Source organism: Antedon mediterranea, chromosome 1, assembly GCF_964355755.1.
Source record: "Antedon mediterranea chromosome 1, ecAntMedi1.1, whole genome shotgun sequence".
NCBI classification, from domain to species: domain Eukaryota; kingdom Metazoa; phylum Echinodermata; class Crinoidea; order Comatulida; family Antedonidae; genus Antedon; species Antedon mediterranea.
Window position 1 is genome coordinate 7031192 of NC_092670.1, and position 22578 is coordinate 7053769.

The following is a 22578-nucleotide window of genomic DNA, read 5'->3' on the forward strand; positions in this document are numbered from 1 at the left end:
TATAACTTTAAAAAATTCAGGCCTAAAGGCCTAAAAACGTGACCCTTTTTACCTTTTATTTGGAGGGGAATGCGTCCGCAAGCGTAGACCATTTTTCTTCGGGGAAAATCAGTTCATTTTCCAGATGTGAATCTAGAATTTCAATGTATGATGAGCAGTTCATGATATACAGGACATTGGAAATGTAATAACTTAGCTATAATAAGATGTTGGAAAAATGTTTGTTTAGTGATGTAGGCAAGCCTACAGTGAAACGTCTATTTTTGGTACCCCACGGTACAGGGTTAATCGTAAATAAAAAAAAACAATAGATCGCGAACATAATTCGTGCCCTTTTGCTGTATAGCGTACGTCGAAAACTAACAGTACACATTCTGGTCCCTGGATGGAACATGATATCACGCGTAAACCGCAATGGTCCGGGCCCAATGTTAAACGTACAAAGGGACACCGCCAGACAAGTGCGTACCTATTGTTTATTAGATCGCCGGATATAATGCATGCAAAAAAAGTGTAATAGCTCTCCGTCCGACCTACTAAAAAATGGAACGTCGCGGTTTTCTAGGCGCTGAAGCTACGAAGTGAACGCGAATGATTTTTACTGTATATTATATTCCCCGACGAAAAGTACTCGCGTTCCCCGACGGGGGGGGGGGGGGGGGGGGTGGGCTAGGCTTCCTGACGAGGGGGCTACAGCCCCCGTAGCCCCCCGCTGGCGCCACCACTGGGCCAATGTATTAAATACAATTGTGTATTATGATTACAACTACAGAAAATTCATTTTCCTGTGTAAGAGCCATATTTTTTTGGAATGAAATGTGTGCACTTGAATTCTTGTATATACTGTAATTCTGATTCATAATTTGTCTTTTATATTCATTTCTTTTATTCGCAGCATAATATAACAAATGGTAACAGAATAACAAATTGTATTGTGTTTTTTTGTACATAATGCGAACTAAAAAAAGTTAAAGTCACTCAAGCCATTCTTTAAAAGTCATTCCGTTTAACAAATTGTTGACATGTGTTCACAACTCTCCTTATATCAAGATCAATTCAATTGAAATACGAATAATCAGTACTTAAGCATAGTTACATGTACTTTTCATAGATATTGAGGCTCCATTTTTTATGGTAACTTTACCGTTGGTTGATTTCGACATATTATTCTTAGCCATTTCTATACGCTTCACATCAGTGCAGACAAGTAACATTCATGGGGTGATCCAACTTTCTTCAGATATTTTTACTACAGATAATGTATCAGATACTTAAAACCCGTTGTTCGCTTAAATGTAGAAATACACTAATCTAAGAAGTAATATAAAGTAGTAGTTTCTGAATCAGGATCGAGGGTTGCATCGTATATTGGAGGCACAGACAATTGCACGAGGATAATAATCTAACTTATCAGCCTGCACATTCTAGACGTTACAAAATGTAACTGATATAAAATAGGTGTTACTATAGTTTAATAATATATTCATAGAATAGAATAATTTATACTCATATTCCATAATAACTGAGACAAGAATGAACATTGTTGTCTCAGTTAATAATGAGGGAGGGTTTGAATTGGAATAATCCAATATATCGAAAGACTATCCATATATTATTATCAACATTGTTTAGATCAAGAAGCTCCAGATATTTTCAATTGCCCAATGGATTTGATTGTTGACACAGTAACTGGTGAGGCATTTGCCATCAATGTCACATGGGTTGAACCGACAGCTACTGACAACTCTGATGAGACTCCTATACCAGTATCAGACTACACTTCTGGTGATATGTTTGCACTTGGTAACACAACAGTCCAGTACAATGTCTCAGATTCAGCTGGTAACTTTAATGATAGCTGTAGTTTTTTCGTCACTGTTAAAGGTAAGAAAAGAAGAAATTAAACTTTAGCTTAAGTAATGTGAATATGTCAAATGTGATCTAGTTTTAGGAGAAGGAGGATATACAATAATTTAAATTCAGTAAATTAGCATAAAATGTTGAAAAGGTAATACAGTGGATCTTCTATTAATGGGACACCCTCGAGACCCCACACATTTTCCTCTCAAAATACATATTAGTACTCATTCTATCTTTTCTGCATTGTTATTATAGATTTGGAGACACCATCTTTTAATGGTACATGCCCATCCAGTCCTTTGGAGGTACCAACTGATCCTCCAACCGGCAACAGACTCATTGGGGAAATGTTTGCAACTGTGATCTGGACAATTCCATCAGCAACTGATAATGTAGGTGTTGTCATGGTTACAAACAACAGCTACCCTGGATCTCCAGTATATTTCAATATATCTTCTGATTATGACATGAATGTGGCATATGCTGCACAAGATGCAGCAGGCAATGTGGCGATATGTTCATTTTTAGTAAAAGTTGTGGGTAAGAATTAATTAAAAATAATATATAATCATTACGAAACAAGCCTGTAGAGACCAAACTGTAGTTTTTACTTATTTTCCAGACTTAACGTATATTTTAGCTCAAATTTACCGTATTGAGCACTTTCTAGACGGTTACATTTAACCGAACATTTATATAATCATTATATATATTACAATAACTTATATCGTTCGAACAAATATTACCATACCATAAAAACATTAATTTTCTTCGGTGAATGTTAGTATATTTATATATAAAGTAAATGATGGATGAAACTAAGCCAGGACTGTTTAATGCCTAATGTGACACCATCTCCATATACACCACTATAATCCCTTCCACGCTCTAACTAGGCCCTACATTGCTTAACTTCAGTGATCTGACGAGAACCGGTGTTTCAACGTGGTAAAGCCGTATAATTCTCACATTGATCAATAGTAATAATCTAGTCTGTATTAATTGAAATCATATTGATGTAATGCCATTAACATGACCATAACTGTTTGCAACTCATATCTGTTTATTTCATTATCAATATTATTATATATTATTATATTATTAATATTTTATTTCAGACGAAGAACCTCCTGTCTTCTATACTTGTGACAACTCAACTGTTTATATCAACAACACTGCTGGTGAAAACTTTGCACCATACACATGGATGGAGCCAGCTAATGCTGACAACATTTTAGTAGATTCAGAGAGATCAACACCTAATTTTGCACCAGGTCAAGACTTTACCGTCGGAGAAAATTATATTATTTATATAAACTATGATACATCAGGAAACCAAAACAGTTGTAACTTTACACTTGTGGTTGTAGGTATGTTTCTGTTTCAGTTATTCCTTTACTTTACATTAATTAATATTTTAAAGATATATAATTTTTTAAATACCTTGAATTAAATAGAGTTTAGTGGGATACGATAAAACAACATAATTGACGCAATTCATAGCGAAAGTACCCCTCTTGATTAATTATAATACAAGCCGAACTAATCCCTATTGCTTGTAATTAGGACGTCATCAGTTGACCCACTAACGCGTTTTACAATAACCAACCATTTTAATTTCTCAAATTATACTAAGATTCTTGGTGAATAATTTTACATTTGCCAGGTTAAAAAACATATTGGCACAGTTAAGTAAAGCTCAGTCACGATGTCCAGTTTTCCAAAAATTATAATTTTCAAAGAATCTTTGAAATATTACAAAAGAAATTAAACTAATTTAGTCTTGCTTGTATGTTTATTATATTTCAATAAATTATTTTTTTTGTATTTCTGTTTAAAGCATTTAAAATTAAGTTTTTAGATTATACTCATCAAACACAGTCCTGCTATAATTAAGGGACGGGATATATTTACTCTTTTCTACTCATTTTGTGTGTAGATATTGAAGATCCAGCTATTGCCAATTGTCCAAACAATACTGCAAGCATAACAGATAATGGCAAAAATTACAGTAATATTACCTGGACTCCGGAGCCTACAGCTACAGATAATGATGGTGTTGTAAGTTTTGAAAAGACACATAATTCAGGAGATTTATTCTATTTTGGTGTTACAACTGTTAATTATACTGCTGTTGACCATTCCGGAAATGTAGCCATATGTTTATTCAATATTACCCTTACAGGTAAGATTTTTTCCTGCATTGAAATAGTCATGTCTTGCTCAAGCATACTGTATTGCAGTGTATTGCACTGTAATTGTTATGCTTACTGGAAGTAAAGCTTTGTGCTACAGAAAGTAATTCTCTGTTATCTGTAACTAAGCAGTTCTATACTGCATAACCTAATATTAAAAACTACTACTATTATTATTATTATCATTTTTAGATCTAGAATCACCTGAGATAATTGATTGTCCAATGGATTCGATTGTTAACACAACAACTGGTGAGGCATCTGTCTTCAATGTCACATGGATGGTACCGACAGCTACTGATAACTCTGGAGAGACTCCTGTACCAGTAGCAGACTACACGTCTGGTGATAATATGTTTGGAATTGGGACCACAGCAGTCCAGTACAATGTCTCAGATTCAGCTGGTAACTTTAATGATAGCTGCACTTTTGTTATCCATGTTGAAGGTAAGAGTGTACCTTATATGACAAAATTAGATGTTATTTATTTATTTTTCATTTATTCAGGTATAAACACATTTACATTCCATAATGCAGCAACAGCTAAATCGGTTGGATTACAATAAAAAAAAACAAGGCATAAAACAAAACAAATTATAAGATTCGTGCTAAGTACGGGATTGTTGATTTTCTATACCTCTCAATACGGCATCAAATTGGTGGTTCAAAATGAATCCTACATTATTCAAAGGTGTTTTGAAAGGCTACGATTCAAAATAAATACGTCACAATGTATTGCAAACTATAATGCATTATTCTTTGTACATACAACTGTCTACGTTCGTCTACAAAACAACAATATAAAACAATTTGAGCATATTAATCCTTTGAACCTCATGGTACCTATTTAAACATTTCAGATCAAGATAAACGTATATAAAGCACTATTTCTACATTTTATTTATTAGTTCCTCGTACATACAACTTTGTATACATTCAACATACACACACACACACACATCAAAACTATGTTGAAGATATTGTTTTGAGTAAAACAATTTTAGTTTTTATTGTATCAGACGATTAGTTTACCTACATCTACATTTACAGGAAAATGTTACTAATATTTCTGATTTTGATACTTGGAATTTCTAATCTTGTTAATTCACAAAGTGAGTATTTTCTTCCTAGTTAGACTTTAATCAATATCTTGATCTGGTCGTGAGCATTTCTATGTTTGTAGTCATGTTCCAGAACACTTTATAATGTTTTGTAAACAAACATTTGTAATGCACACAGCTGTTTCAACTATTGTTAAGATATCAGAAAAAGTCAAGCGCCCTCAGTGTTAGCAGACGAGGCTCCCCCGAGTCGCGCGGACATATAATTTTTGTTTACAAACCATTATTTCGCGAACGCCAAATTAAATTTCGCTATCGTGAGTTATTATGTAGTAAAAACATTTTATACAAAACTAAACGATTAAAAAAAGTGTATGTTCAATTAAAAAATAAATATTTTATTGTTTCTTTACTATAAATTAATAAATAAACGACGATATTGTCCATTTTACTGAAATACTCTCCCGCACATAAACCAGGAAGTTGAGATAAACTGTGTAATGAAATAGTAAACAATCGTAAGTAGAAAATATCATTGTATTCTTTACTTTTTTTTTGGATATAATTCATTTTTTTAGAAAAAGAACGAACTAGAATATAGTCCATCATTATTATATAAACAAAATAATACTAGTTTTGTTAATATAGCCTGGTTCAGTTTTTAGTAAAACTCGCATATTTTGCAACCCTTTTATACATTAGAGAGCTTTCGCTATCTCGATCGGGAACGAGAACCAGCATTAATTACCGGTTCTCGATCTCGTACTCGTTTTAAGAACAAATGTAGTTTCGTATCCAGTTTCGTAACTAAAGTATCCAACTAAATCAAAGAATTCAACAGAAAAAATTATTTTTAAACTGATATGGAAAACAACATTTATACCTACTTTTTTAAATGTATCGCTTGAGAAAAAAACTGGCGTTGGGTGTACAATTTTCAATTACATTACCTCTTAAAATCCACGTGATAAAACGACGACAACATGTTTTTCACCTTCATCCAGGGTTGTTCTAATGAATATTCATTATTTTTCTGACTTTCGTGGTCTTTATTTGTTTTTATTGGCTATTAAAAAACAGTCGTTTTATGCTTGATTGCTTCCGGGTTTCCTCATGTGGTTTGTATACAATATGTTTTCAGAATCGCTACTCCATAAAACGCTATGAAACGTTGGGGGCGCTGCACTTAATTCATATTTCTGGAACAGCTGTGTGCAAGCCAATGAACAAAAGTAGTTAGTTTTCATGGCGGTCACCTATGTTAAGTCAAACAAACCTTTATTTTTAGTGAGTCAAAATGTCAAAATTTAATAACATGTAACCGTTCTACACGTAACACGAAAGAAATACAGCATCGACTTAGTGTTTGGAGTTGATGGCTGCAGACAGATAATATAGAGAGTTCAAATGAAATAGTTGGCTTATATATACTATCATTCCTATTAACGTTGGAATAAAAATAAAATAATAAACTTAGTTTTTCAAAAACTGGTAGTGGTCGAGCCTGATCTTCCCTTTTTGGTATAGTAACTCAGTTTGAAGTTAGGCACTTTATTGATTTCCTCGACTGGCTTTGGATTTTAACACACAGATTAAAAAACTTGGGGAATCTTCAACCTGAATTTAATAGATTTGAAGTTAAGTTCTATCTAAATCTGAAATATCTGAATTTGTTAAGCAAGGAATAAGTTTAAATACAATTTATTTCGGAACGTACAAGGAGGACCTGCCAGCACTTAATAGGTTGAGAGTTAAGTAAAGTCATGTCAAATAAATTTATTTTCATATAAAAACATTTACATTGAAATGAATTGAATGGTTTCGGCTAACAACAAATAAATAGGACTTAAACTACATTATTTATTGAAATTCTTGATTTTCGTAAAAACTAAACCTACTCTGTTTCACACTGTCTCAGATGATTAACAACATTATAAAGTATACTATTTATTGTTTGTCAGGGCCCGCCCGTATAGGAGGAGGTGAGGAGGCGGAGTTCATTTAAGGGAGGTGCTTATTCGAGGATACTTTAATTTTTTAGTTGTAATAATAGGGTAACATTTATAATCAAATAGAATCCTCTAATAGATATGAAATTGGTAAATAGAATAACAAATGCTTGGTATATTGTAAATAACAGTCCGATGAATTCTATAGTATAATTGTGTTATAAATATAATACAATATTGTGTTTTTGTTGTGTGTATAAATGTGGATGGGCGGTTCTAAGTGATATTTTATTGGAGATGTATGCTGTTTATTCAAATAAATACCATCCTAATTGGTATAGTTAAAACATTATTTAGTTAGTTAGAAACTAACTTCCGTGGCACAGTGAGCCGTTTCGTTTCGGCCTAAGAAAGAAGACGTTAAAAGGCTTATAATGCGGGGAGGGGCGTACGCGCGAAAGAGGGGTGGGTTTGGGAGGGGACTGGGTTTGGGAGTGGGTGTCCCACCCCCCATCGTGTCCCCCTCCCGAGCCTCAGTTTCCATTACATGTAATAACAATGTCACATAATGTACGGTAAATTTAAATAAATCCTTCCTAAATACTCTAATACGGATCTTTTTCGACGAACTAATAATAAACTTTGATCGAAAAACACTTCATTTGGTATTGCGGCACTCCGAAAATGCCTTGATAGTGCATGTGTTTAGTGTACGACTGTGCTTTGGTGGTCTGTTTAACCTCAGATATATACCCTATAGCCGGGTAAATAACTCAATGTAATTTAGTATACAATGATTGCCGTAATCGCCGTGTCTATAACACAAATCAATAAAATGCCAAATACGCCACATGCGTTTTTTCGGCCGTGTACATAGAACAAGACATTTCATGTTTATGTTATGCCTATGAAATAATGATAAAAAAAGAACATCATGTTTCTCGTATTTTTTATAGTTTATACTGCATACCATTATATAAAAAACCTTCATACGCGAGAAAAAAGTTCACGATATTACACTCTACTCCGTACAGGGGTGTAAATATACAGGTCCGCGCTAACGCTTGCACACGGACCAGGGCGGAAAATGGTGTATATTTGGAGAGTGATGACGTCAGCATTCACACGAGGAGCGAGCTAAGACAACGTGATGCTGGTAGTGGGACTCGAGCATGCATGTGTTTTGAAAATAACTCAGTTGTGGGTATTTTCCGAAGATTTTAAATCGCGTTTTTTTTTTAACTCTTGAATTCATAAATAGTAATTAAACTCTTACCTCTTTCACTATGTAGGCCTATTTACAGAACTATAGCTCTAGCCTATTCTTCTTAATTAAAATAGTCAAGTGCGTCGAATCCGCGTCTAGTTCCCAATCGAACCCCCACCCAAACCAATTTAATCGACAACGTGAACCCGGAAATGACTTCTACCACGTACGATTGAAAATTTACCGATGAAATCAGAAATGTTGTTTTAAAACATTTTATAATATCTTCATAAGATAGAAATATGCAACAATATCGTAATAGTGAGAACTAATGTTATCAAATCATTTTAACTTTCAATTGAGAGTAGATAATTATATTTGATATACTAGGCCAATGTATTAAATACAATTGTGTATTATGATTACAACTACAGAAAATTCATTTTCCTGTGTAAGAGCCATGTTTTTTTTATTGAAACGTGTGCACTTGAATTCTTGTATATACTGTAATTCTGTTCTGTTTATTCGCAGCATAATATAACAAATGGTAACAGAATAACAAATTGTATTGTGTTTTTTTGTACATAATGCAAACTAAAAAAAGTTAAAGTCACTCAAGCCATTCTTTAAAAGTCATTCCGTTTAACAATTTGTTGACATGTGTTCACAAATCTCCTTATATCAAGATCAATTCAATTGAAATACGAATAATCAGTACTTAAGCATAGTTACATGTACTTTTCATAGATATCGAGGCTCCATTTTTTATGGTAACTTTACCGTTGGTTGATTTCGACATATTATTCTTAGCCATTTCTATACGCTTCACATCAGTGCAGACAAGTAACACTCATGGGGTGATCCAACTTTCTTCAGATATTTTTACTACAGATAATGTATCAGATACTTAAAACCCGTTGTTCGCTTAAATGTAGAAATACACTAATCTAAGAAGTAATATAAAGTAGTAGTTTCTGAATCAGGATCGAGGGTTGCATCGTATTGGAGGCACAGACAATTGCACGAGGATAATAATCTAACTTATCAGCCTGCACATTCTAGACGTTACAAAATGTAACTGATATAAAATAGGTGTTACTATAGTTTAATAATATATTCATAGAATAGAATAATTTATACTCATATTCCATAATAACTGAGACAAGAATGAACATTGTTGATTACAACTACAGAAAATTCATTTTCCTGTGTAAGAGCCATGTTTTTTTTTTATTGAAACGTGTGCACTTGAATTCTTGTATATACTGTAATTCTGATTCATAATTTGTCTTTTATATTCATTTCTTTTATTCGCAGCATAATATAACAAATGGTAACAGAATAACAAATTGTATTGTGTTTTTTTGTACATAATGCAAACTAAAAAAAGTTAAAGTCACTCAAGCCATTCTTTAAAAGTCATTCCGTTTAACAATTTGTTGACATGTGTTCACAAATCTCCTTATATCAAGATCAATTCAATTGAAATACGAATAATCAGTACTTAAGCATAGTTACATGTACTTTTCATAGATATTGAGGCTCCATTTTTTATGGTAACTTTACCGTTGGTTGATTTCGACATATTATTCTTAGCCATTTCTATACGCTTCACATCAGTGCAGACAAGTAACACTCATGGGGTGATCCAACTTTCTTCAGATATTTTTACTACAGATAATGTATCAGATACTTAAAACCCGTTGTTCGCTTAAATGTAGAAATACACTAATCTAAGAAGTAATATAAAGTAGTAGTTTCTGAATCAGGATCGAGGGTTGCATCGTATTGGAGGCACAGACAATTGCACGAGGATAATAATCTAACTTATCAGCCTGCACATTCTAGACGTTACAAAATGTAACTGATATAAAATAGGTGTTACTATAGTTTAATAATATATTCATAGAATAGAATAATTTATACTCATATTCCATAATAACTGAGACAAGAATGAACATTGTTGTCTCAGTTAATAATGAGGGAGGGTTTGAATTGGAATAATCCAATATATCGAAAGACTATCCATATATTATTATCAACATTGTTTAGATCAAGAAGCTCCAGATATTTTCAATTGCCCAATGGATTTGATTGTTGACACAGCAACTGGTGAGGCATTTGCCATCAATGTCACATGGGTTGAACCGACAGCTACTGACAACTCTGATGAGACTCCTATACCAGTATCAGACTACACTTCTGGTGATATGTTTGCACTTGGTAACACAACAGTCCAGTACAATGTCTCAGATTCAGCTGTTAATTTTAATGATAGCTGTAGTTTTTCCGTCACTGTTAAAGGTAAGAAAAGAAGAAATTAAACTTGAGCTTAAGTAATGTGAATATGTCAAATGTGATCTAGTTTTAGGAGAAGGAGGATATACAATAATTTAAATTCAGTAAATTAGCATAAAATGTTGAAAAGGTAATACAGTAGATCTTCTATTAATGGGACACCTTCGAGACCCCACACATTTTCCTCTCAAAATGCATATTAGTACTCTTTCTATCTTTTCTGCATTGTTATTATAGATTTGGAGACACCATCTTTTAATGGTACATGCCCATCCAGTCCTTTGGAGGTACCAACTGATCCTCCAACCGGCAACAGACTCATTGGGGAAATGTTTGCAACTGTGATCTGGACAATTCCATCAGCAACTGATAATGTAGGTGTTGTCATGGTTACAAACAACAGCTACCCTGGATCTCCAGTATATTTCAATATATCTTCTGATTATGACATGAATGTGGCATATGCTGCACAAGATGCAGCAGGCAATGTGGCGATATGTTCATTTTTTGTAAAAGTTGTGGGTAAGAATTAATTAAAAATAATATATAATCATATATATATTACAATAACTTATATCGTTCGAAGAAATATTTACCATACCATAAAAACATTAATTTTCTTCGGTGAATGTTAGTATATTTATATATAAAGTAAATGATGGATGAAACTAAGCCAGGACTGTTTAATGCCTAATGGGACACCATCTCCATATACACCACTATATTCCCCTCCACGCTCTAACCAGGCCCTACATTGCTTAACTTCAGTGATCTGACGAGAACCGGTGTTTCAACGTGGTAAAGCCGTATAATCCTCACATTGATCAATAGTAATAATCTAGTCTGTAGATTAACATGGCCATAACTGTTTGCAACTCATATCTGTTTATTTCTTTATTAATATTATTATATATTATTATATATTATTAATATTTTATTTCAGACGAAGAACCTCCTGTCTTCTATACTTGTGACAACTCAACTGTTTATATCAACAACACTGCTGGTGAAAACTTTGCACCATACACATGGATGGAGCCAGCTAATGCTGACAACATTTTAGTAGATTCAGAGAGATCAACACCTAATTTTGCTCCAGGTCAAGACTTTACCATCGGAGAAAATTATATTATTTATATAAACTATGATACATCAGGAAACCAAAACAGTTGTAACTTTACACTTGTGGTTGTAGGTATGTTTCTGTTTCCATTATTCCTTTAATTTTAATTAATTAATATTTTAAAGATATATAATTTTTTAAATACCTTGAATTAAATAGAGTTTAGTGGGATACGATAAAACAACATACTTGACGCAATTCATAGCGAAAGTACCCCTCTTGATTATTGCTTGTAATTAGGACGTCATCCGTTGACACACTAACGCGTTTTACAATAACCAACCATTTTAATTTCTCAAATTATACTAAGATTCTTGGTGAATAATTTTACATTTGCCAGGTTAAAAAACATATTGGCACAGTTAAGTAAAGCTCAGTCACGATGTCCAGTTTTCCAAAAATTATAATTTTCAAAGAATCTTTGAAATATTACAAAAGAAATTAAACTAATTTAGTCTTGCTTGTATGTTTATTATATTTCAATAAAGTAGTTTTTTTTTTTTGTATTTCTGTTTAAAAAATTTTAAAAGTAAGTTTTTAGATTATACTCATCAAACACAGTCCGGCTATAATTAAGAGACGGGATATATTTACTCTTTTCTACTCATTTTGTGTGTAGATATTGAAGATCCAGCTATTGCCAATTGTCCAAACAATACTGCAAGCATAACAGATAATGGCAAAAATTACAGTAATATTACCTGGACTCCGGAGCCTACAGCTACAGATAATGATGGTGTTGTAAGTTTTGAAAAGACACATAATTCAGGAGATTTATTCTATCTTGGTGTTACAACTGTTAACTATACTGCTGTTGACCCTTCCGGAAATGTAGCCATATGTTTATTCAATATTACCCTTACAGGTAAGATTTTTTCCTGCATTAAAATAGTCATGTCTTGCTCAAGCATACTGTATTGCACTGTATTGCACTGTAAGTGTTATGCTTACTGGAAGTAAAGCTTTGTGCTACAGAAAGTAATTCTCTGATATCTGTAACTAAGTAGTTCTATACTGCATAACTTAATATTAAAGACTACTACTATTATTATTATTATCATTTTTAGATCTAGAATCACCTGAGATAATTGATTGTCCAATGGATTCGACCACAACAACTGGTGAGGCATCTGTCTTCAATGTCACATGGATTGTACCGACAGCTACTGATAACTCTGGAGAGACTCCTGTACCAGTAGCAGACTACACGTCTGGTGATAATATGTTTGGAATTGGGACCACAACAGTCCAGTACAATGTCTCAGATTCAGCTGGTAACTTTAATGATAGCTGCACTTTTGTTATCCATGTTGAAGGTAAGAGTGTACCTTATATGACAAAATTAGATGTTATTTATTTATTTTTCATTTATTCAGGTATAAACACATTTACATTCCAATATGCAGCAACAGCTAAATCGGTTGGATTACAATAAAAAAAAACAAGGCATAAAACAAAGCAAATTATAAGATTCGTGCTAAGTACGGGATTGTTGATTTTCTATACCTCTCAATACGGCATCAAATTGGTGGTTCAAAATGAATCCTACATTATTCAAAGGTGTTTTGAAAGGCTACGATTCAAAATAAATACGTCACAATGTATTGCAAACTATAATGCATTATTCTTTGTACATACAACTGTCTACGTTCGTCTACAAAACACCAATATAAAACCATTTGAGCATATTAATCCTTTGAACCTCCTGGTACCTATTTAAACATTTCAGATCAAGATAAACGTATATAAAGCACTATTTCTACATTTTATTTATTAGTTCCTCGTACATACAACTTTGTATACATTCAACATACACACACACACACATCAAAACGATGTTGAAGATATTGCTTTGAATAAAACAATTTTAGTTTTTATTGTATCAGACGATTAGTTTACCTACATCTACATTTACAGGAAAATGTTACTAATATTTTTGATTTTGATACTTGGAATTTCTAATCTTTTTAATTCACAAAGTGAGTTTTTTCTTCCTAGTTAGACTTTAATCAATATCTTGATCTGGTCCTGAGCATTTTAATGTTTGTAGTCATGTTCCAGAACACTTTATAATGTTTTGTAAACAAACATTTCTAATGCAAGCCAATGAACAAAAGTAGTTAGTTTTCATGGCGGTCACCTATGTTAAGTCAAACAAACCTTTATTTTTAGTGAGTCAAAATGTCAAAATTCAATAACATGTAACCGTTCTACACGTAACACGAAAGAAATACAGCATCGACTTAGTGTTTGGAGTTGATGGCTGCAGACAGATAATATAGAGAGTTCAAATGAAATAGTTGGCTTATATATACTATCATTCCTATTAACGTTGGAATAAAAATAAAATAATAAACTTAGTTTTTTAAAAACTGGTAGTGGTCGAGCCTGATCTTCCCTTTTTGGTATAGTAACTCAGTTTGAAGTTAGGCCCTTTATTGATTCCCTCGACTGGCTGTGGATAATAACACACAGATTAAAAAACTTGGGGAATCTTCAACCTGAATTGAATAGATTTGAAGTTAAGTTGTATCTAAATCTGAAATATCTGAATTTGTTTAGCAAGGAATAAGTTTAAATACAATTTATTTCGGAACGTACAAGGAGGACCTGCCTGCACTTAATAGGTTGAGAGTTAAGTCAAGTCAAGTCAAATAAATTTATTGTCATATAAAAACATTTACATTGAAATGAATTGAATGGTTTCGGCTAACAACAAATAAATATTACTTAAACTACATTATTTATTGAAATTCTTGATTTTCGTAAAAACTAAACCTACTCTGTTTCACACTGTCTCAGATGATTAATAACATTTTAAAGTATACTATTTATTGTTTGTCAGGGCCCGTATAGGAGGAGGTGAGGAGGCGGAGTTCATTTAAGGGAGGTGCTTATTCGAGGATACGTTTAATTTTTTAGTTGTAATAATAGGGTAACATTTATAATCAAATAGAATCCTCTAATAGATATGAAATTGGTAAAAAGAATAACAAATGCTTGGTAAATTGTAAATAACAGTCCGATGAATTCTATAGTATAATTGTGTTATAAATATAATACAATATTGTGTTTTTGTTGTGTGTATAAATGTGGATGGGCGGTTCTAAGTGATATTTTATTGGAGAGGTGTTGGCTGTTTATTCAAATAAATACCATCCTAATTGGTATAATTAAAACATTATTTAGTTAGTTAGAAACTAACTTCCGCGGCACAGTGAGCCGTTTCGTTTCGGCCTAAGAAAGAAGACGTTAAACGGCTTGTAATGGAGGAGGGGCGTACGCGCGAAAGAGGAGTGGGTTTGGGACGGGGTGGGTTTGGGAGTGGGTGTCCCCCCCCCCCCATCGTGTCCCCCTTCCGAGCCTCAGAAAATTTTGAAAAAAATAGATGCTTACACACTGTTTAATAGGCTAGAGCAACTGTTTCCATTACATTTAATAACAATGTCACATAATGTAAATTTAAATAAATCCTTCCTGTAATTTAGTTTACAATGATTGCCGTAATCGCCGTGTCTATAACACAAATCAATAAAATGCCAAATACGCCACACACGTTTTTTCGGCCGTGTACATAGAACAAGACATTTCATGTTTATGTCATGCCTATGAAATAATAATAAAAAAAGAACATCATGTTTCTCGTATTTTTTATCGTTTATACTGCATACCATTATATAAAAAACCTTCATACCCGGGAAAAAAGTTCACGATATTACACTCTACTCTGTACAGGGGTGTAAATATACAGGTCCACGCTAACGCTTGCACACGGACCAGGGCGGAAAAGGGTGTATATTTGGAGAGTGATGACGTCAGCATTCACACGAGGAGCGCGCTAAGACAACGTGATGCTGGTAGTGGGAGCATGCATGTGTTTTGAAAATAACTCAGTTGTGTGTATTTTCCGAAGATTTTAAATCGCGTTTTCTTTTTAACCTCTTGAATTCATAAATAGTAATTAAACTCTTACCTATTTCACTATGTAGGCCTATTTACAGAACTATAGCTCTAGCCTAGTCTTCTTAATTAAAATAGTTAAGTGCGTCGAATCCGCGTCTAGCGACGGTCGCGGGTTTGGTGCATCTTTTTTTCCTTTAGAATTAAAGTGGGTGGCTAGCCACCCTATTCACCCCCCTAGATCGAGATTTATGCGCGAAAAGAAACGTGACCATACCCTGTTTTATGGTTAGGGCCAACCGCTTCTTTTTTCCCAATCGAACCCCACCCAAACCCCTTTAATCGACAGCGAACATAATACGCGGTACACCAACCGTGAGAACCTAACTCGTACCTTTATCCCTGTATGAATGTACGTCGATGCGTAGTTGCAAATGAATTTCCGATTTTCGCCTGGAATCTGAAAAATACACATTTTGGTTTCATTTTGTTTAGCCCTTCTACTGTACCTTCACATGCGCGGTCCGAAAAAAAAAAAAAAAAAAACTTAAATGGCTATCGCCATCAACGGCAAATTTAAAACCTGGAAATTGCAAGGTGATGACTCAACGTGAACCCGGAAATGACTTCTACCACGTACGATTGAAAATTTACCGATGAAATCAGAAATGTTGTTTTAAAACATTTTATAATATCTTCCTAAGATAGAAATATGCAACAATATCGTAATAGTGAGAACTAATGTTATCAAATCTACGTTTCGCAGTACATCTGAGATAGATGAGGTAGGTAACCTAGACGGACATTTGTCCCAAAGTTTTTCCATTACAGTAGTGGTCTGGTACCAAAAAGCAGATTGTTCTTCATTTTCTCTTACTTTCTTTGTGTTAATTTTGTTTTTCTTTTTTTTTGTTATTAGATAATGAACGTTCAATTATTGACTGCCCCACAAATGTCACTTCAAATAATTACATCGGAGGAGTATCTGGACTAATAAATATCCAAACAGACCAAAAAAGTCCAAATGCAACAGTCACGTGGGATCCTCCTGTGACAAGTGGCAATGGAACAGTGACTGTGGTGTCATCACCATATGAGTCTGGTGACATGATTCCAATTGGAACTCACACAATCATCTTTACAGCAACTGATCTCTTTGGCAATAATGGAACATGTGACTTTGTTATCAAGGTGGAAGGTAAATTATTAAAAACCTATAAAAGTATTTATCGTAATATAGAACAAAAATAGTAATACAAGATAAACTAAACATCAATTATAAATGTGATTAAACCACGATAATACAGTTTTTTTTATAACCTAATAACAATGTTACTATGTAAAAACTAAATGGAAAAATAACATATAACATTAATCTACAGACAGAAAGTTGTAAAATTATGTCATTAAACGCTTCTGTTTTCCGTACTTCAGGAAGTATTGGCCGGCCGGCAGCCTTGTTCGTTTAAAGGCCTTTAATTAAGAACTATTTTGAGTTCAGCTTCTGTGAAGTTTCCTAGTTTTATTTGGAGGTTTTCTTCTATTATCGTTTTTTATTGGTTCGTCTGACACTGTAGGAGTTTTGCCAAGGAGATTAGAGAAATATGTCTTCCATTTATCAAGGCGTTCCTGTTGACTATCTGCTTTGAGTTTTGCTTTATTTGATTTCTTTCTTCCACTAATGTCGTTTATTATTTTCCAAACCAGGGAGGATTGTCTATTTGCATGGGCATTGTTTATATCGTCGATTCTATCTTGGACATATTTAGATTGTTCAGATTCGTAAGTGTCAACAAGGTCTTTTTGAGCATCAGCAAAAGACTTTTCGCTATCCCTCGTCGGGAAGGCGTTTTTTCTGATAGTGGCAGATAGTGTCTCGAGTATTTTGGTTGGATAGAGCTGACCAGTCGTAAGATGGTGATGTTGATTTTGTTGCTTTGTTAGCTAAGACTAAGACGTATTTTTGTTGAAACAATCCTGTGATCTGAGCTCACTCCTTCAAACGTATTATATGCCTCACTATTGACGATGCTGTTAATCCATTTCTTATTTACAAGCATATAATCGAGTTGGGCTTTCATTCCGTGAGGGTATGTATGTTTCCACAGCTTTGATGGTTTCTTTTGGAAATTGGTGTTTAGACTGATGAGATCATTTTCATCGGCGAAGTCTTGTAGATATTGACCGTTTCGATTTGTTTCATAGTGGTAAGTAAACAGATGATTTTCTTTTCCAAGTTGTACATTCATAACACCTCCCATTACCAAAACATTATGTTTAGGGATATTTCGAACAAGTGAAGAGAGGGCTTTGTAAAAGTCCTCAACATCATCTTCAAGGCTAGTGTTGGTTGGACTGTAGCACGAAATAACGGTTGTTGCAGGATTTCCGTTAAAAGAAGCAATGATTATTCGAGGGAGGATCATTTCGATATTACTCAAAGATCTCTGGGCGTTGGGACTTAGAAGGATTCCAACACCACCGATGGAAGCAGTCATATTGTTCTTCCAAGCAGAAGCTGAGATAAATGTCCAGCCTTTGCCAACATCGTGGTTTTTAAGTGTCAAGTCATCGTGAAAGAAGCGGTGTTCCTGTATGCAGAAAATTTCGATGTGAAAAGAATTGCAGAGGCAACGAGTTCATGAAGTTGATTTATGGTGTTCAGAGTTCGAACGTTGAACTTTGAGAAGGTTGTCGTCCTCTTACATTTTATAAAGTGTTATTGTGACTTTGTAGTTGATTTTTCGAGCACTGAGTCAAAGTCGTACCATCAGTAGAACGCGCCCCCTGGTAACCCGCGCGACGGGCGATGCGGTATGTTGTGGGGTTTCGAGTACGAGTCATCAGATTACTTTCGGTGGCTATGTACTACTAGGATACGCCAGGTCTCTAGCAGTGCAGTACTTCCTTTACAAAGTTGTTTTGCCTTTGCCGTTGTGCATGAAGCATCCGCCGCCAACGCAAAATGGAAACTTGGCCAGAATAACTATTTGTTGTTATCTGCCAAAAAGAATCCAACCATCATCCTGCGGCCAATGACTTCACCTTAACCCTGACAGGGCAGCTGCCGGGTGCTACGCCTTGCTGAAGGGCAACCCGTGATTTTCTCCGGGACTGCTTATCTTATATTCGCAGCTAACCTCCATATCTGAAGTCCGTAATCCCCCAATCCGCAACATGGGGACCCGGTGGATGGGAGTCTTCTCCGCACCACAAATAATAATATGTTAATATGTCTATTTTGTGCCTTATAGTATATCCATATAATACTGTATATATCTACAGTGTAGCATCTATATATAAATTTACGTAAGGGCAAAATTCGGTAAATCGCGCCTTACTTCTAGAATTTTCACTCGATGGTATGTAAAGTTGGTTCGTACTTTCGGTACTGATTTTAACCGCCTGATGTAACCCTGTTTACTAATTAAATTGAGTTAGATAATTAGTTATTGACGATTAAAACGAATTTAGGTTCAAAGATTTGCCCCAAATAGGGGTGTTTTCCGATCGTGGTATACACTGTCTAATGGATGTCCATCTTGAAAAATACCCGCCAAAAAAATGCGAGGAGGCTTCGCATTTTTCTATCTCCTCCTACGATAATTGTTTTTAATAGCTGAAAACCGGTTGAACAGCTAGAGTACACCATCATAATGTTGAAGACAGGCCGATTTTCTTTAAAAAATACTATTTTGATAGATTTAATATACGATTATACAAATGTATTGATTTGCGATGAATGGAACATCCCAATCTCTCAGTCTGCCAGAGTTTGGTTTAACACAAGTACTGTAGGTAAATTTATGAGCCCTTGGTTTAACACATACGGTAGGTAAATATATGGGCCCTTTGAGAATAAACTTGCAATACTTTAACAATACTGTAAATACCTATTAACTATTTTTCATTTGAATCGAACATTTCTTACTGTGAATGTTCGTACTGTTAGATGTAATATAAAAATATATACAAATAAACTTTATTACTGAGACTGTGGATAGGCTCTACTGTTAGATATACAAATAAACTTTATACTGACAGTTCCTTCTCAACGTTTTTATTAATTAATAATTACCAAAAATATAAACGTCGTAGTGGTGTATCGTGACATGTACTTTAATATTTCAATCGATTATGACAGTGACAGTTTTAACAAAGTATTAAATCGCAAATGTTTTAGGCCTACGGTATTTAGAGGTATATTATTTATAGGCCTATAAAACATGAACAAAATATTTCGTTACTCAGTGGATAAAGAATATATTTAAAAATTGTTCCTCTTTGTACCTATCCGCTTTCCCATCCCTCAACCCTAATGTTACATAGCGAGGAGGCTTCGCATTTTCCTATCTCCTCCTACGATAATTGTTTTTAATAGCTGAAAACCGGTTGAACAGCTAGAGTACACCATCATAATGTTGAAGACAGGCCGATTTTCTTTAAAAAATACTATTTTGATAGATTGCTAGAGTACACCATCATAATGTTGAAGACAGGCCGATTTTCTTTAAAAAATACTATTTTGATAGATTTAATATACGATTATACAAATGTATTGATTTGCGATGAATGGAACATCCTAATCTCTCAGTCTGCCAGAGTTTGGTTTAACACAAGTACTGTAGGTAAATTTATGAGCCCTTGGTTTAACACATACGGTAGGTAAATATATGGGCCCTTTGAGAGAAAAACTTGCAATAGGTTCGGAAAATGTTAAAAACCAATTTCTATTATTTGAATCGGTAAACAGTTTCCATTTATTATACATTGATAATGAAACATGAAATATTCCTATTTATGTCCCTCGAGGTTCATTACAATTTATATTTAATAGTCCCACGGACTTCATCTTAGCCACTCCCCCGAGTGCTAAGGCCAAATTTATGATACCCTACTTTCTATGTAAGTTTATGTGCTTATAAATTAAGACTCATGTAAACAGCTTGATTACATCATTTTACAGACAAACGAAACTTTTTTAAACCTACTGTTTCAATAACTGAGTATAATACTGTATACGTTTTCATAAGTAAGCGCATATACATTTTCGTGTTTTCATTGACGAGATTGTAATAGTAACTTCAGTAACTATTACAGTACTTATTTATTATACGACACAAGACAATTGTATCTGACAGGTACGTACATTATTCTAAAAAATAAGTCTAGATAGATCCCTTAGGCGTCATAAATCACAGGCCAACAAATCAGTACTCATGACAGAAATTCGACCCAGTTTGGTTCACACAAATGTTTACAGGAATTTCAACACCACAACCGATGATTTGCCCTAAATATTTAGGTAGACTACAGTTTAATTTTTCACTGAATAGGAGCTTGCATTTCCGATTTCCATTTCGCAGAATGTCTAGGTCTATTTATTTAGTTTGGTTCTTATAATATATAAATACAATCAACTTTATTACTGCGGTTCCATCACCACCACCACGTGCCGCCCAATTCCCGTACATACATTTCCATTTCTCCCTAATTTCTTTAATCCACATAAATTAATTGTCTTTTATGGAATCCAGTATTGGTTTTGTTGTCTCTATTTCTGAATACCCCAATTAGGGGGACACTTCCGTTTTTGTTTAGTGTCCCAAAAAAGTCCCCGTCCGTGGATTCTACTGTATTCGAGAACCATCTGTGAGCACCCCTAGATGGTACGCGAGCGAAGCGAGCGTGCCATCTAGTAGTTGAAATTACTGGACCCACCTTTTATTCAAATTGTTTAAAGAACAGTTTCGGAAGATAATTGTTTAGCAACAACACATTAAAATGTTTAAGGAATTCTGATACATAGTATCTAGATGCGCGCTCTTTTAAATGTGATGAACTATGACGTAAAAGATGAAAATCCGACTTTTTTTTTTATTAAACTGGCCATATGATGACGTCACAACATCCGATTGGTAAAATGTTTACATGAATTCTACAATTCAACAGCTTCCAGAAGAAGACTATCACTTTTTATTCTGACAAGTTAAAACATGTTGAAATTTACTGTAAAGATGAAAATAAGTGATCCACGTTATTCAATGCTAGTATTTATACTCTAGTAGCTAGATCAACTTTCGTATGCACTTTGAGGTCCAGAGAATTTGACTTCAGAAATTGGTTTAGGGTGGTCAAACAATCATTTTTGGCTTGGTTACACATTTTGAAAATGTGGCGAAAGGTCAAAAGGTCAGGGTGAAAGGTCATAAGACCAAACACCAATATGTCCTTAAATCTGAACAACCACTGGTCACAGCGAAGTAATTTTGGTTTCAAATTGATCAGAAGGTATACATTTATATTCAGTCTAATGGGACATTTTAGTTTAAAATGACCGGAAATGCCATTTCTGACCTTTGACCCACAACCCAGGGCATGTATTTATCTCCGTAACTACTGGTCGTAGACACTTGAATATGGTTTTAAATTGTTCGAAATATATATTTTGTTATTTGAAAAACATTTTGAAAAATGTTACAAAAGTTCAAAGGGTCAGGGTCAAGGGTTATATAAACAAATAAATAAAGGTACTTGTATGTCGGCAACCACTGGTCGCAGCAAGTCAATTTTGGTCTCAAAATGTTCAGAAGGCATGCATTTATATTCCGTCTAATGGGTCATTTTAGTAAAAAATGAAAGAAATGCCATTTCTGACCTTTGACCCACATACCAGGGCATCTTCATATCTCTGTAAGTACTGGTCGTAGAAACTTAAATTTGGTATCAAATTGTTCGAAATATACATATTTACATTCATTGTAATAGAAAATGTGGTTAAAAGATGAAAATACTATTACTAATGTTTCAAACAAAAAACATATCTCTACACAACTTATCCTTAGACAGTAATGTTATGCAATATGATACTTTAAATTGTTTCAATTTCAAGTAGGCCTACTAGTTATTGCTGTCCACGAGAACATTTTGATATAAACGTCAAGCTCAACAGTTCTTTTCAGAATGCTAGAAGTAACTTGCCATG

The 22578-nt window shown here is 34.1% G+C and overlaps 1 protein-coding gene across 1 annotated transcript; it reads left to right on the top strand.

Annotated features, from left to right (window-relative positions):
• Window positions 1–1664: 1664 nt before the first annotated feature.
• LOC140050302 (hyalin-like) lies at window positions 1665–17062 on the top strand. The gene is made up of 12 exons (XM_072095429.1): window positions 1665–1884; window positions 2116–2400; window positions 2979–3230; window positions 3800–4045; window positions 4248–4502; window positions 10325–10576; window positions 10808–11092; window positions 11514–11765; window positions 12313–12558; window positions 12761–13009; window positions 16513–16791; window positions 17028–17062. Exons 1-12 carry the CDS (start codon window positions 1665–1667, stop codon window positions 17060–17062), a joined length of 2856 nt encoding a protein of 951 aa, XP_071951530.1.
• Window positions 17063–22578: the final 5516 nt, after the last annotated feature.

Bases quoted from the DNA above. Each gene is read 5' to 3' on its own strand.
- LOC140050302 (XM_072095429.1), top strand. From the start codon at position 1,665: ATGGATTTGATTGTTGACACAGTAACTGGTGAGGCATTTGCCATCAAT. The intron at 4,046-4,247 runs GTAAGATTTTTT...TATCATTTTTAG, and splicing joins ATTCAATATTACCCTTACAG to ATCTAGAATCACCTGAGATA. The intron at 11,093-11,513 runs GTAAGAATTAAT...ATTTTATTTCAG, and splicing joins ATTTTTTGTAAAAGTTGTGG to ACGAAGAACCTCCTGTCTTC.